At 43.7% G+C, this 14,380-nt stretch overlaps 1 protein-coding gene across 1 annotated transcript in view; it reads right to left on the reverse strand.

Moving 5' to 3' along the window:
- PAQR5 (progestin and adipoQ receptor family member 5) overlaps nt 1–14,380 on the reverse strand; it is a 72,988-nt gene that overhangs the window by 32,416 nt on the left and 26,192 nt on the right. Inside the window, exon 2 of the mRNA XM_053670113.1 lies at nt 12,627–12,794. Within this exon, the coding sequence (XP_053526088.1) occupies nt 12,627–12,677 (51 nt within the window). The 5' untranslated portion in view covers nt 12,678–12,794. The remainder of the gene's footprint in view (nt 1–12,626; nt 12,795–14,380) is intronic.

The following is a 14,380-nucleotide window of genomic DNA, read 5'->3' on the forward strand; positions in this document are numbered from 1 at the left end:
ACAGGCGAGGGAGTGGGCGATTGGACCAGGCCCGGCGGTCCCCGTGGCTTGCGGCAGTAGAGGGCGCCGCCATATCCCCACTCTGACCACGCCCCCACATACAGCGTCACAACCCAGCGACCTGGGAGTCCAAGGCGCCGCTTCTCACATTTAAAGGGCCAGAACAGACCAAAAATGTCGCAGGAAGACCTCAAAGCCCCACAGATAAATCTAAGCGACGAAGAAATAGCAAAACTCTCAGACGCACAGTTTAAAACACTGGTCATCAGGTTCCTAACAGATCTGGTTGATTATAGCCACAAATTAGAGAAACATATGAAGGCTAAACTAAGGGAAATGAATGGAATTCCACAGAAAACCCATAGAGATGAAAAGGAAACTGGGACTCAAATCAATGAAGTGGCCCAGAAGAAAGCAAATAATGGCCAAACAGAAAAGAGTCAAGGAGCAAGAATTCAAAGAAATGAGGAGAGTCTTAGGAACCTCCAGGACATCTTTAAACGCTCCAATATCCGAATTATAGGGGTACCAGAAGGGGGAAAGACACAACCACCAGTGGAAAAATTATTTGAACAAATAATAAAAGAAAATTTCCCCAATCTGGCAAAGGAAATAGACTTCCAAGAAATCCAAGAAGCTCAGAGAGTACCAAAAAAGTTGGACTCAAGAAGAAACACACCAAGGCACATCATAATTACATTAGCCAAAATTAAAATGAAGGAGAGAATCCTAGAAGCAGCAAGAGCCAAGGGGACAATCACCTACAAAGGAGTCCCCATCAGACTGTCAGCAGATTTCTCAAAAGAGACCTTACAGGCAAGAAGGGGCTGGAAAGAAATATTCCAAGTCATGAAATCTAAAGACCTACAACCAAGATTGCTCTATCCAGCAAAACTTTCATTTAGAATGGAAGGACAGATAAGGTGCTTCTCAGATAAGATCAAATTCAAGGAGTTCATCATCACCAAGCCCTTATTATATGAAATGTTAAAGGGACTTACCTAAGAAAAAGAAGTTAAAGAAACATGAACAGTGAAAGAACAACAAGCTCACAGTTATTAACAACCACACCTAAAACGAAAGCAAACTAAAAGAACAGCTAGATCAGGAGTGGAAACATAGAAATGAAGATCTCAAGGAGGGTTAGCAACAGGGGAGTGGGAGGAGGAGATGGGGGGAGAAGGTACAGAAAATAAGTAGCATAGACAGTAGATAGAAAATAGATGGGGGGGGCAAGAATAGCATGGGAAATATAGAACCTAAAGGACTTGAGACACATGGACATAAATTAAAGGGGGATAATGGTGGGGATGGGGGGGCAGGGTGGAGGGGAATGAAGGGGGGAATAGAACAACTGTAACAGCATAATCAATTTTAAAAAATAAATTAAAAATAAAAATAAAATAAAAAAAAACAACAAACAAAAAAAATATGAACAATAAATGAATAAGTTGGAAAAGAACCAAATATAGCTTTTAGAAACTAAAATAACTGAAATAGCCCTGGCTGGGTGGCTCGCTTGGCCGGAGCGTCATCCGGTCACCAAAAGGTTGTGGGTTTGGGCTCCAGCTGGAGCGCATATGGGAGGCAACAGATCAGTGTTTCTCTCACACTGGTATTTCTCTCTCCTTTCCTCTCTCTTTAAAATCAATAAACACATACTCAGATGAGGATTAAAAAATAATTGAAAGAAAAAGTCACTGAAGAATAAATAGCAGACTAGTCCTAGCTGATGAGAAAATTAGTCAACTGAAAGATCCTTCAAAAGTATCCAGAAGGCAGTCCAAAGAGATGAAGAGAGAGAAAATACGAAAGAGCAAGTAAGAAACACGGAGTATGTCTCCAGAAGGAGAAAAGCACCATGGTCTTCTTTGTGATATTTGAAGAGATAACTGATAAAGTTCTAGAGTTGTTGACAGGCCCAGTCCTCAGATCCAAGAAGTTAAGTTAGGTATGGTACAGACAGTTGGTGCTCACCAAATATTCCATGCACTTTCCTACAGTTTCCAGAATTTCTTGCAGTTAGCTCAGGGCCACGTGGCTATTTCTGGTTAGTGCTACCTTAAGGCCAGGGCAGTTAAAAGCAGTACGCCTTCTTGCAGCAGACATCTCAGTGCACTTAGGACAGAACTCCTCCCCACTTTGGAACTGAGCCACTCACCCCTCTGTGGGAATTGTTTTTGGCTAAAGGCCGCTACCTTAACCATGATGTACTCCCTGCCCAGGAGCAGTACGCATCCACTGATGCGGATACAGAGTCAAGGCCACCTTCCTCATTTGGGATGAGTCTGAAGGGCAAACCCCATTCCAGAGCACCCTGAGTGATCGATCAGCTGAGGCCTCTAATGCAACTTCTCCTTTTACCCAATCCTGTTTCTCTTGCTTCCTTACAGGTGTTGTTTCTGAGAACTCACCCTGACACACTCCCTACACACAAACCTTTGCTCAGAGTCTGTTTCCAGAGAACCCAACCTAAGACATCGCACTTTCTTTGCCTTCTGGGGCAAACCAGGAGGCCACGTGTCCCAGATGGCGCAACTACAAGACGGTAGATTTCCCATCTTCCTGGATCCCTCACAATCCCCCACTGAGCACCTGGTTATGTAATGTGAGTGTGAAATAAACCTTTGCCATGTTAATCCATTGAGCCATCTGGAGGAATTTTTAGAGTGGGCATAGCCTAGCCCTTTCTGACTAGTACCGTACTCATGTTCAAATAGCTGCAGTAGCCACCAAATTGACAAATATAGTTCCAGATAGAATTACAAAAGAATCGAAGGGGAGAAAATAGAATGTTAAAAGGAAAATAGAAAACAAGAGTGTAAAAGTCAATCCAAAGAAAGCAAAAAAAAAAGGTAACTAAGCCGAGAAAACAGGACAAATGGAAAGCACCTGAGATGATTGACATGAATGCAATGTATGGATGCCTGTTATAAACAGATTAAACTCTCCCATTAAATAAAAAATACTGTCAAACTGCAAAAAGTCCAACTATATGTCATTTACATGAGACAGTTAAGCGCAAGGTCAGGGAGGGACTGAGAGTCAAAGGAAGGACAGGAGGAAACCAGGAAAATAGCAAAACAACAAAGCTGGAGTGACTGTGTGACTTTCAGGTCCCAATGCAACAAGTGTTACTAGAGCCAGAGAGAATCCCTTTGAAATAATAAGAAATTTACTTTACCAGAAGGAGATCACAACTATAAACTTGGGTACACCTAACCACGGGTTCAAAATATATAAAGGAAAAATTTACTTATCTACAACGAATAATTCACAAACCTGCTATGATGGCAGAAGACTATTAACACATCTCAATCATGGTCAATAAAGTTGAACAAAATTAGCGATCATATAAAAATATTTGATCTTCTGGAACATGTATGGAATATTGTCCCCGACAACTGGAGACAAGACAACACTTTCAGGTACACTTGGAAGATTTATGAAAGTCGATCAGGTGTTCGGCCATAAAGCTAGTCTGAACAAACTTCGATGACTGGAATAATACAAAAGACATTCTCGGACAGCAATCAATGAAATTAAATAAATGACAGAAACTCCATTTTACACTTGGGACTTAAAAAATAAACACTTCTAAGCCATCATAAGTCGCATAAGAAATCAAAATGGAAATTAGAAATTAATGAGAAGAGCATACGTGGCCTATAGTCAAAGCAAGGCTTAGAGGGGGACAGACTCGTCGCTTACGTGAGAAGGCGGTGCTTAACTTCAGAAGTTAGAGGAGGAAAGCGAACAAAATAAACCCAAAGTAGAAAGGAAATAAAAGTAACAACAAACATTACAGATATGAAATACATAATAGAAGCTCTGCTGAGCCCAAGTTTGCCTCTTTTCAAATATTAAAAAATACAAACTGACAAGATTAATCAAGAAGAGAGAAAAACAAAAGTCACTCGATCATGTCAGTCAATGCAAAAAAAGCATTTCACGGCAACCAATACCCCTTCCTGCTAAGAAAACACTCATGAAAACAGGAGTAGAACTTGTTCAACTGAATAAAGCCCATCTGTGAAAAACCCGAGCTAACTTCTCGGTGGAAAATGAAACGCTTTCCCCTTTAGATCAGGACCAAGACAAGGATGTCTGCTCTCACCACTTCTACCCATTACCATAGCGGGGGCCTGGCTCGGTCAGCTGGACGAGGAAGAGAAATAAAAGGCATCAAGACTGAGAAGGAAAAAGCAAAACTATTTGCAGATGACATGATCTTACATTAGGAAATCTTAAAGGATTCACTAAAAACAACTATTGGAACTATTGTAATAAATGAGTTCAGCAAGGTTGCAGAATGTAAGAGCAATATGAAAAACTCAGTTTTATTTCTACATACAAGCAATGAACAACATGAAAATTAAGTTAAGAAAACATTTTCATTTATAATAGCATAAAAAACAATAAAATACTCAGAAGTAAATTTAAAATAAATTAAATCAAAAAAAAATGAATATAATACATCCTGAAACCAGATATTGCTGTGACCAAAGGATTGTGGTTCGATTCCCAGTCAGGGCACATGCCTTGGTTGCAGGCCAGTTCCCAGCAGGGGACGCAGGAGAGGCAACCACACATTGGTATTTCTCTCCCTCTCTCCTTCTCTTCTCCTCTAAAGATAAATAAATAAAATGTTTTTTTTAAGTTTTTAAAAAAGACTTAATATTACTAACATTAACTCTTAATCTTAATTAATTAAGATTAATCAACAGATTCAATGCAATCCTATAAAAATCCTAGCTGCCTTTTTTTTTTTTTGGCAGAAACTGACAAGTGATCCTTAAATCTGTTTAAGAAATGCAAGGGACCCTGAAAAGCCAAAACAATCCAGAAAAAGAAGAACCAAGTTGAAAGTCTCACATTTGCCAAAAATTATTACAAAGCTACATAATCAAGACAATGTAGTGCTGGCATAAGAACAGATGAATAGATCAGTGGAATAGAACTTAGACTCCAGAAACCAGCCCTGGCATTTACAGTCAGTTGCTTTTCAATAAAGGTGCCAAGGCAACCTAATGAAGGATAGTCCTTCAACATATGGTGCTGGAACTCCTTGATACTCACATATAAAAGAAAAGAATAAACTTGGACTCCTTGCTCACTGCACATGCAATAATTAACTCAAAAATGGACTAAAGACCTAAATGAAAGAGCTAAAACTCTTGGAAGAAAATGTAGGAGTAAACTGTCATGACCTTGGATTAGCCAAAGGTTTCTTAGATGTGAAACCAAGAGCATAAGGAACAACAAGAAAGTAGGTAATATCAAAATTTTAAACTTTTATGCTTCAAAGGATACCATCAATAAAGTGAACAAAAACCAACACATACAATGGGAGAAAATATTTGCATATCATATATCTGATAAGGGACTTGTATCTGGAATATTAAAGAACTTTTACAACTCAATAGTAAACAGACAAAAACAGGCCAACTTAAAAATGAGTAAATGACTTGAACAGACGTTTCTCCAAAGAAGATATACAAACGGCCAACAAATACATGAAAATATGGTTAATGCCACTAATCATTGGGGAAAAGCAAATCAAAGCTACAATGAAATACTACTTCATACCCATCAGAATGGCCACTACATATTTAAAAAGAAAAAAGAAAACAAGTTTTGGAGAGGATGTGGAGAAATTGGAACCCTTCTGAATTGTCAGTGAAAATGTAAAATGGTACATTCACTGTGTACCAAGCAGTATGGTGGTTCCTGAAAACAGAATTACTAAATAATCCAGCAATTCCCTTCTGGGTGTACAGGGTCTCAGAATTACCTGTACCCCTTGTTCACAGCAGAACTGTTCACAACTGCTGAAACACAGAGGCAAGCCAGTGTTCACTGGTGAAGGAATGGGTAAGCAAAACATGGTGTATGCGTACAGTGGAGTGTTATCCAGCCTTCCAAAGAAACAAAATTCTGACATATACTGCCACAAAATAAGTGAACCCTGAGGATATTATGCTAAGTGAAATAAGCCAGTTACGAAAGGGCAATACCACTTGGTTCCACTCATGTGAGCTTCTACAGTGGTCAAACTCACACAGACAGAAAGGAGAAGTATAGTTGGCTGAAGCCAGGGCAGAGGAGAACGGGACTTTTGTTTACTAGACATTGAATGGCAGTTTTACAGCACAAAAAGAATGCGGAGATGAGTGGTGGTGACTGTTGCACTACAATGCAAATATATTTAATACCACTGAATTGTGCGCTTAAAATGTTTAAGATGGTAAATTTCATGCTAAGTATATTTTACAATAGAAAGAGGTAAGCATAGAGTTTCCACGTGACCCAAACATTCCACTCCTACGGGTGTCCCTAACAGAACTGAAAGTGTGTCCACATAAAAACTTGTACACAAATGTTCGTAGCAGCATTACTCATAATAGACAAAAAACTGAGTCAACTCATGTGTCCACCAACTTATGAGTGAATGAAAAACGGAGGTATATCCATATAGTGGGATATTGTTCAGCCATAAAACATGAATGAAGTACTAATACAGGCTATGGCACAAGTGAACCTTGAAAACATTTTGCTAAGTGAAAAAAGGCTTTCACGAAAGGCCACCAATGGTATGATCCCATTCATATGAAATATTCAAAATAGGCAAATCCATAGAGAGAGGAAGTAAATTAGTGGTTGCCAGAGGCCTGGCAGCAGGGATGGGGTGGGTGGGGTGGGAAAAGTGTGCTAATTGGTATAGAGTTGCTTTCTAAAGTGATGAAAATGTTCTAAAATTGATTGTGCTGATAGTTTCATGCAACATACTTTGTGTATGTAGAGATACTAAAACCCACAGAAGTGTGTATACTTTTAAAGGGTGAACTTCATGGTATGTGAATTACATCTCAACAAAGCTGTTATATTTAAAAAAACCTCTCCATAAAGAACATTCAGCTGTAGAATTGAGTTGTTCCCTCTATAACTTGACAGGTTACCATGCTTGTAGACAAAAAGGCAAATAGCGTACTCCCTTGGAGTGGGCAACACAGTGGCCCTGCTCATTTCACAGATAAATTCTACCAAACACTCAGAAATGTGTAATTCTCATAGTATAAGTTTCTCCATAGGATAAATAGGCAACACTCTGCAACTCATTTGTGGTTGGCATAATCTTAATCCCAAATCCAGGCAATGGTAGTATAAGAAATTATGCACCAACTTATTTAATAGATTTAAGGATCCTCAAAAAATATTAGTTAATAGATTCTAGCAATAGACTGAAAAGATATGACAACATGACCAAGTTGTATTTAAATACAAGGTCGGTTTAACATTAGTAATCAATCAATGTAACTCACCACATTAACAACTGAAATGAATTCTATATGACTATAACAGTGTGCAACCAAGAGGGGGGCCCCAGAAAAGGATTTGGGATGGGGTCCAGAGCTCAGGAAATATTAAGATGTCCTCACCCCCCCCCCAGGGGGAAGGAACAAATGGAGCCAGGGCCATTGAGAGCTGTTTTGCATAGCAACAATTTTGCAGCTAACCTCTGGAATGGTCATTTAACATATCTATAACCTTTAACTGGTTTCATAGATATGTTAAATAGCTGTGGCCATGCTTTGAGCCAGAAAGAAGGGAGTGGCTTCTACCCAGGATGTAACTGGGGGCTGGTCCCCTGAGTTACAGCACCTGTGTGAGAGCTTGGAGACGACTGGCTCCACGCCATGGGGCCATACCTGCCCAGACTAATAATGACAGCCCAGTAAAGCTGGGAGGATACAGGAGTCCTGGCAGGTGTAACTGATTGTAGGAAGAGTTGGAAATGGGGCTGTAAAGGAGGATGGGCGCAGAGATTTAAACACAGACGCGGCAGCCATTGTGAAAAGAGCCACGCAGTCTCAGCTGAGTTAAGACCCCCTCTTGCCGCGGTGAAGAGGAGAGAGAGCCACGCACTTTTGGTCAGAGTGCTGACCCCTGCAGCTTTGGTAGAAGAGGCCCACGCGGCTTTGGGGTGCCCCCTTTGGCTGCGTGGCCTGAAAAGCAGGAGAGACTTTGACTGGAACTGGGTACAAAGAACTCTTGCCAGTGGACCGTGAGAGGGTGCCACATGACTCTGGATTAACGAGAGATCCTGCCTGACACAGCTGATAATACCAGCGGCCTGCAACACAGACGTGTGCTCTTTTCCTGATTTACGGTACCCGGAGTTGGGACAGTGGGAGAAGGGAGCGCTGTGTGGGTGTAGGTGTACAACCTAAAGGACTTTGATATTTTAGTGGAGGTGTTAGGCCTGAATAGCATTAAATAAAACATTTTGTTTCCTTTTCACAAATCTCTGGCACTGAGAGATGTCTTTCCAATTGGCAGCGGACAGAAGAGCCCAGTAAATATTAGTATTCTGTCCTTGAGAGGGGCCCCTGTTGTTCTGTAGCAGTTTTTGGCGTCCCTAGGTGGGCCAAATATTGCCCCCCCAGACCTCTTGTTCTGTAACATGACCACCTCAAAAGATACATTGATAGAAAAAAAAGTTCTGTAAACTTCATTCCTAATTAAAGTAAAAAGAAAACCCTAGGAAATTAGGAATAGAGAAGAATATCCTTAACTTGATAAAGATCATTCACATACACACCTCACATTATATTAAATGATGAAATGTTGAAAGCGTTTCCTCTGATTAAAATCAAGAACACCACCAGGATAACCGCAATCACGACTGCCCTTGTATTTCAGTCAGCTCCCAGGTGATTCTGCTGGTGGTGAGCCAGGCACCCACTGTGAGGAACCCGGGGCTGGAGAGACCAGCTGCCTGTTGCCGTGGCTCCTTGCTCCCAGGTGCCCAAGCCCACCTACCTAACACTCCCTGCCATTTACCAGCCCCTGCCTCCTTTCTTTCATAATAATCCCACTGTTCTATTTGACTCTTCTGGGATCTTCACAATAGCCCTGTGCGACTGGCCTACCAGATACTATCTCCATTTTATAGATAAGAACTGAGGCTTAGGGAGTTTGCCCAGGCAGTTTTGCTGGAGTTCCCACAGTAAGCGGCAGAGCTGCAGAGCAAGGCTGGGAAATGATCTCTTGCACAGCACCTCAGGGAAGCCTCCTGCCTGTGCCCCTGAACTGAGGCATCTGGGACAATGTCATGTGCTTACCTGCAGTTTGCCGGCCAAGGCTGGAGTTAATAAAAGATTCTCAATTTGACACGAAATGCCCTTGTTTCGTGTCAAAATGTCATGCTATGTTCCATATTAACTTACTATCTAGCTGTTTCTGTATTGTCTCTAAATTAGATCTGTGTAGGAATCAATGACTAGATATTGTTTCCATCCCTTGGCTGTTCATTCAAATCTTATTTCTATCCTCACCCGAGGGCAACCTTATTGGCTTTAGAGAGAGGGAGAGAGAAAGGGAGAGAACCGATGATTTGAGAGAGAAACATCAATCCTATTCAGGGAGCATATGAACCTGCCTCTCTTATGCTCCCTGAACGGGGACCAAACCTGCAACCCCAGCATGTGCCCTGACTGGGAATCGAACCCATGGCCTTTTGGTTTACAGGATATGTTCCAACTGAGCCACACTGGCCAGGACCTGTTTGTTCAAATCTTTAATAACTGGCTAACATGTCCAGGCCTGGTTTTAGGCATGAGGGATACTAAAAATTGGAGACATACACCTGAGTCCCACCTTCTAAGGGAAGGGAGGAACAGGCCTTTCCTGTAAGTAATCTATCAGCCAGGAATGTGCCAGAATTATGACACTGACGATGCCAAGAGGTAATGTCTTTCCTTCATTTAATCCTCACCACAATCCCAGGGAGCAGATACTATTCCCATTTTACAGATGGGGAAACTGAGGCAGGCAGATTAAGTACATTGTCCAAAATCACTCTGCAGACTACCTTGGGGCCCACAGAGTCCACCAAAAGTAAGCCTAACATTTGCCTGAAGTCTCCATTTTAAATATTTATGCAACTAGTGCATTTTTCTCCTTAATATATTTGCACCCGTTTTAATATCAAAAAATGCCTTTCCCCTCCCCCAACAAGTCCTCCCACAAAACCACCCTCCAGGTGGATGGAGCCGCTTTGCTTTCTCCTCGGCAGCAGGAACCTTGGGCGTGATGCTGGGAAGCCCAGGAGCAGATGTGGGCACCCAAGGAAGGTTCTGATGTTGGTTCTCCACCTCCGACTAGTGCCCTTTTAGTAAAAAGGATACCGTCATCTTCATCGTTTAAAAACACTTGACAGAGAAGATGTATTCATCTTTAACCCTCTGAGGTTTTCTGGTCCTCATCTTTAGAATTCCAGCAGGTTAGCAAAAGTGCCCATTGAGATCACTCTCGACTTCTTTCCCACATACAGTCTGAACCTGACCTTGACCAAAACACCCAGGAAGACATGCGAGCAGGCACCCAGGACGCCCGCCCCGAGAGTTCCCATCGCCATCTCTGCTCTCACTGTTCCTTCTAGCTGGAAGGCTCTCCCCACCTCCCAATTCTACCCATCTTAAAGGTGGCCCTCTTCACTGGACCATCCCCCACCCCTCCCTCCGCCCTGAGGGATGCGCCCCAATCCCTCCTCTGAACCCGTCTCTCCTCTCTTGGGACACACCTTAGCCCACTGTGCAATGGGAGTGCTTGTGTAAAGGCATGATTTGTATGCGATTATTCTCTGAGCCCTGCATAGAGTAATACCTTGCACATAGTAGACAGTCAATAAAAATTTCATGAGTGAATGGGATCAAAGAATCACTGTGGAGAGCAGGATCAATAAAACGGTGTCTGGTCAAGACAGGATAACATATGTAAAATAAGACAGCATCACTCATGTCAACCAAGATGGCTGCCAGTCAGCATGACACTTGGGTTCAAGAAAGAAACTACCTAAGTGATGCCAGCCACCCTGCCAAATGCCTCCCAGGACTGTACACCCAAAATATCCACACACACACACACACATGTCTGCAGAGAGGGCACACCTACGGACAGGCTCTTGGGGGACTTGTGGCTCCGAGTCTCAGAATTTCCCAGTTCCTTTGAGTGCCAGATATTCAGGTAAAATTGGACTTCACACCACTGCAGAGACAGCTGAGCACCGAGGTGCTGCCCCATGCCGTTCTGATCTCCTGATGGCCATGCTGCAGAGACTCTGCCCTGCTGGACCGAGGACTTCATCTGCCTCGCCACCAGCCCGGCTCCAGAGATTCCGCCTTGTATAACATTACTGATGGCTCCCCCTGGCTACCGTGCTGTCTCCCGGACCCATAGACTTGAGGCTCAGGTTCATTATCCTCCAATCCTCTTGTGAACTGTTATTGCTAATAGCATCTAAGTAATTATTATTATTATTATTAGATTAAGATGGGTTTGAATTAAATCTGCATTAATAAAATCTGAGTGAATAGCACAGTCACCTGTGTTGGCTCCCTGTTATTTCTCGGTGCTGGTATCACCTGTAGGATTGGTGGTTGTAAAGGCAGTTTGCACTTTTGGTTCTTACATCCCAGACCAGACGACCCAAGTTGGAATGGAAGGCTGGCTTATAGGAAAGACTATGTCACAAAATGCTTGTGACCATCACCCTGTCTTCCCACTAATCACAGCCATGTACTCAGTGGGTAGAATCAACCACTGAAACGCATGCACTAGAAGGGCAAGTTTACAGCCCCATGAGACCCGAGGCAGGTGCTCTGCTCAACAGTCTGGGAACCCAGTCTCATTTTGAATTTGTCTGTTACCTGCTGCATTCCTCATCTCTTCCTACTGAACAGCTCTCCAACATCCCCAGTTTCTCCTGGATGTCATCTTGCTGGAATCACCTCACTTCCCTGGCTTTTAGGAAGAACATCTGACAGTGTACCTCCTCTTTATTTTCCACTCATGCTGCAGAGGAATGTTGTAAGCGCTTGGTAGTCAAGTGAATGCAAAGGAGCTCTCCCTCCCTCTGGGACGCCCTCCAGATGAAACGTCCCACTCTGCAATAACACTTCTCCAGTCAAATGCAAGGAAATTGGACCGCAAAACAAGGGTATCATGAAATGATGTTCTCTTTGCAAGGGAAAAAGGGCTTGTACCAGTTGGCCAGAGCACAGCTCACAAGAAGACTGGCCTTATCTAAGGCTTATTTAAAGTACAGACTGCCAATGATTGTCAGGCATTCTGAGATGACTTCCCTTGAGTTCCCAGGCCCAGGAGACCAGGGGCAGGGCTCAGGTTCACTCAGAACCTGCTCATCACCTTGACCCCTGCCTGGCCTGGGCCTCCTGCAAGAGATGGGGGACAACACCAAAGTATATCCTGGGGTGTCCTCACCTCTAGTCTAAGTACCCATGGGAGGGCCCTAAAAATAAAGCTCTACCCAGTTAGATGGTGCTGGCGCCATCGCTTCAGCTCGAACCTGAAGTCTCAATGAGTTTACTTCAGGATAAAATACAGATGTCACAGGGAAGGGCTATATTGTAAATAGTTACAAAAGCATTTCCATTCCAGATTTGGTGTAAGTGGAGAATAGGAAGCTCTCATCCCCCGCGGAGTTTGGGGGGGAACTCCTTGAAGAAACAGACTGGCTGAAGACAGTGAGCGCAGTCACCCTGTTGCAGAAGCCATATCCTCGTCACCACCTGGAGATCAACCACTGGAGTGAGAGCACCTACCTGGGGCATCTGGTCGATGCTGAACACCCTGGGGAGCTTCAGGCTCAGCATCTTGAAGCCCTGTTGGGGAGGCAGGTGGGTGGCAGCCACTCCCTGTCACCGGGCTTCACTCAAAGTTCTGACATGGCCCTGGGGATGCTCTGGCCAGTGGGTGCCGGGGCTGCGTCCCTGGAAGAGGACAGAGTGAAGAAGTCCAGTCACTCTCAGCCAGACTCCAGCTGGATCAAGACCCAGATTGTTTATGGAACATATACTTGTGACGACAAAATAATCAGGCTTTCTTAAAAACAACAGCCAAACTATCAGACTGCTGAGTCACTCCCAGAGTGCTGGAGGGAAGTGGTTAAATCATAACACGGGCCATCATTAAATTGTAGATCTGGAGAGAGCCTCAGAGGTCATCCAATCCCCTCACATTGCACAGGAGGGTCAGAGGGGTGGAGTCACTTCCCCAGGGTTGCACCAGGAGGGAAGGGCCGGGACTGCCCGCTTTCCCCTGCAGCCTGTGCTGCCCCTGGGCAGGTGGTGTGAGCCCCAGTCTGCCTCCACCCGGTGGGCAGCAGGGGACTGAGAGCTGTGCTCCCATCGCCCAAAAGGAAGCAGCTCTTCCAGAAGCTGCTCAGAGCGTGGTTGCCCCGAGATACACAAAAGAACCAGGCCAGGCAAATCCTTCGCACTTGCTGGGGCAGAGCAACTTGGACTAACAAGGTTGTTTAAATGCAGGATTAAGACTGCTTAATAGTTCAATGATTAATGTGAACTAGAGAAACCCAAGGCCTCAGAAGAGGCCTAAGAACAAATACGAGCTGGTTTTAGCAAAGAAAGAGCAGAGCTCGGAAGATGCCATAGTCAACACCTCCTTCACCCCTACTCTCACTGGGCCAAAACCTGCCGCCTCCGTAGGGCCCCCTCCCGGGGTCCGTCCCTGCCTCTGGAGGCCTGGAGACCTTGCCGTGCCTCGCCTGTAGCAGCAGCACATCTGCCTGCAGGGTAAGTCACCTGCCTGGGCCTCTCCACTGTTGGAGAGGACCCTCCAGGATGCTTGGAAACCCAGACGGGTGCCTGGCTCATCCTGGGCCTTAATCAAACACTTGCTGGATTCTGCTAATTAAAGCAGTGCTATTCATCCTTTGAATTTCAAGTATGTCTTGTTTTTTATGGTTTGTTTCTATTTTTGCTTCTTAGTATAGTTTTTTTATATTCTGTGTGTTACCTGGAACTATGTAGCAAAATCCAATATATTTATGTTTCCTTGTCATAAATTTGCTTTTTGGGGGGTAAAAACACTGATGTAAGCATTACTCAAAATAGTCAAAAGGTAGAAATAACACAGATGTCCATCAGGAGAAGAATGGATAAACAAAATAACAAATACATAAAATGTGGTCTCCATATACAATAGAATAGTATTCAGTCTTCAAAAGAACGAAGTTCTGGTGCATGCTACACCGTGGATGAAACTTGAACACCCAATGTTATGTGAAATAAGCTAGTCACAAAAGGACAAGGGTGTGATTCCACTTGTCTGAGGTACTAGAATGGGCAAATTCACAGAGACAAGCCCTGGCTGGTGTAGCTCAGTGGATTGAGCACGGGCCTGCAAACCAGACAATTGAGGTTCGATTCCCAGTCAGGGCACATACCAGGGTTGCAGGCCGGTTCCCTGCAGGCCAGTTCCCAGCAGGGGATGCATGAAAGGCAACCATACATTGATGTTTCTCTCCCTCTCTCCTTCCCTTCCCCTCTAAAGATAA

Source organism: Artibeus jamaicensis, unplaced genomic scaffold (assembly GCF_021234435.1).
Source record: "Artibeus jamaicensis isolate MK-2021 breed Jamaican fruit bat unplaced genomic scaffold, CSHL_Jam_final contig_548, whole genome shotgun sequence".
In the NCBI taxonomy this organism is placed as follows: Eukaryota; Metazoa; Chordata; class Mammalia; order Chiroptera; family Phyllostomidae; genus Artibeus; species Artibeus jamaicensis.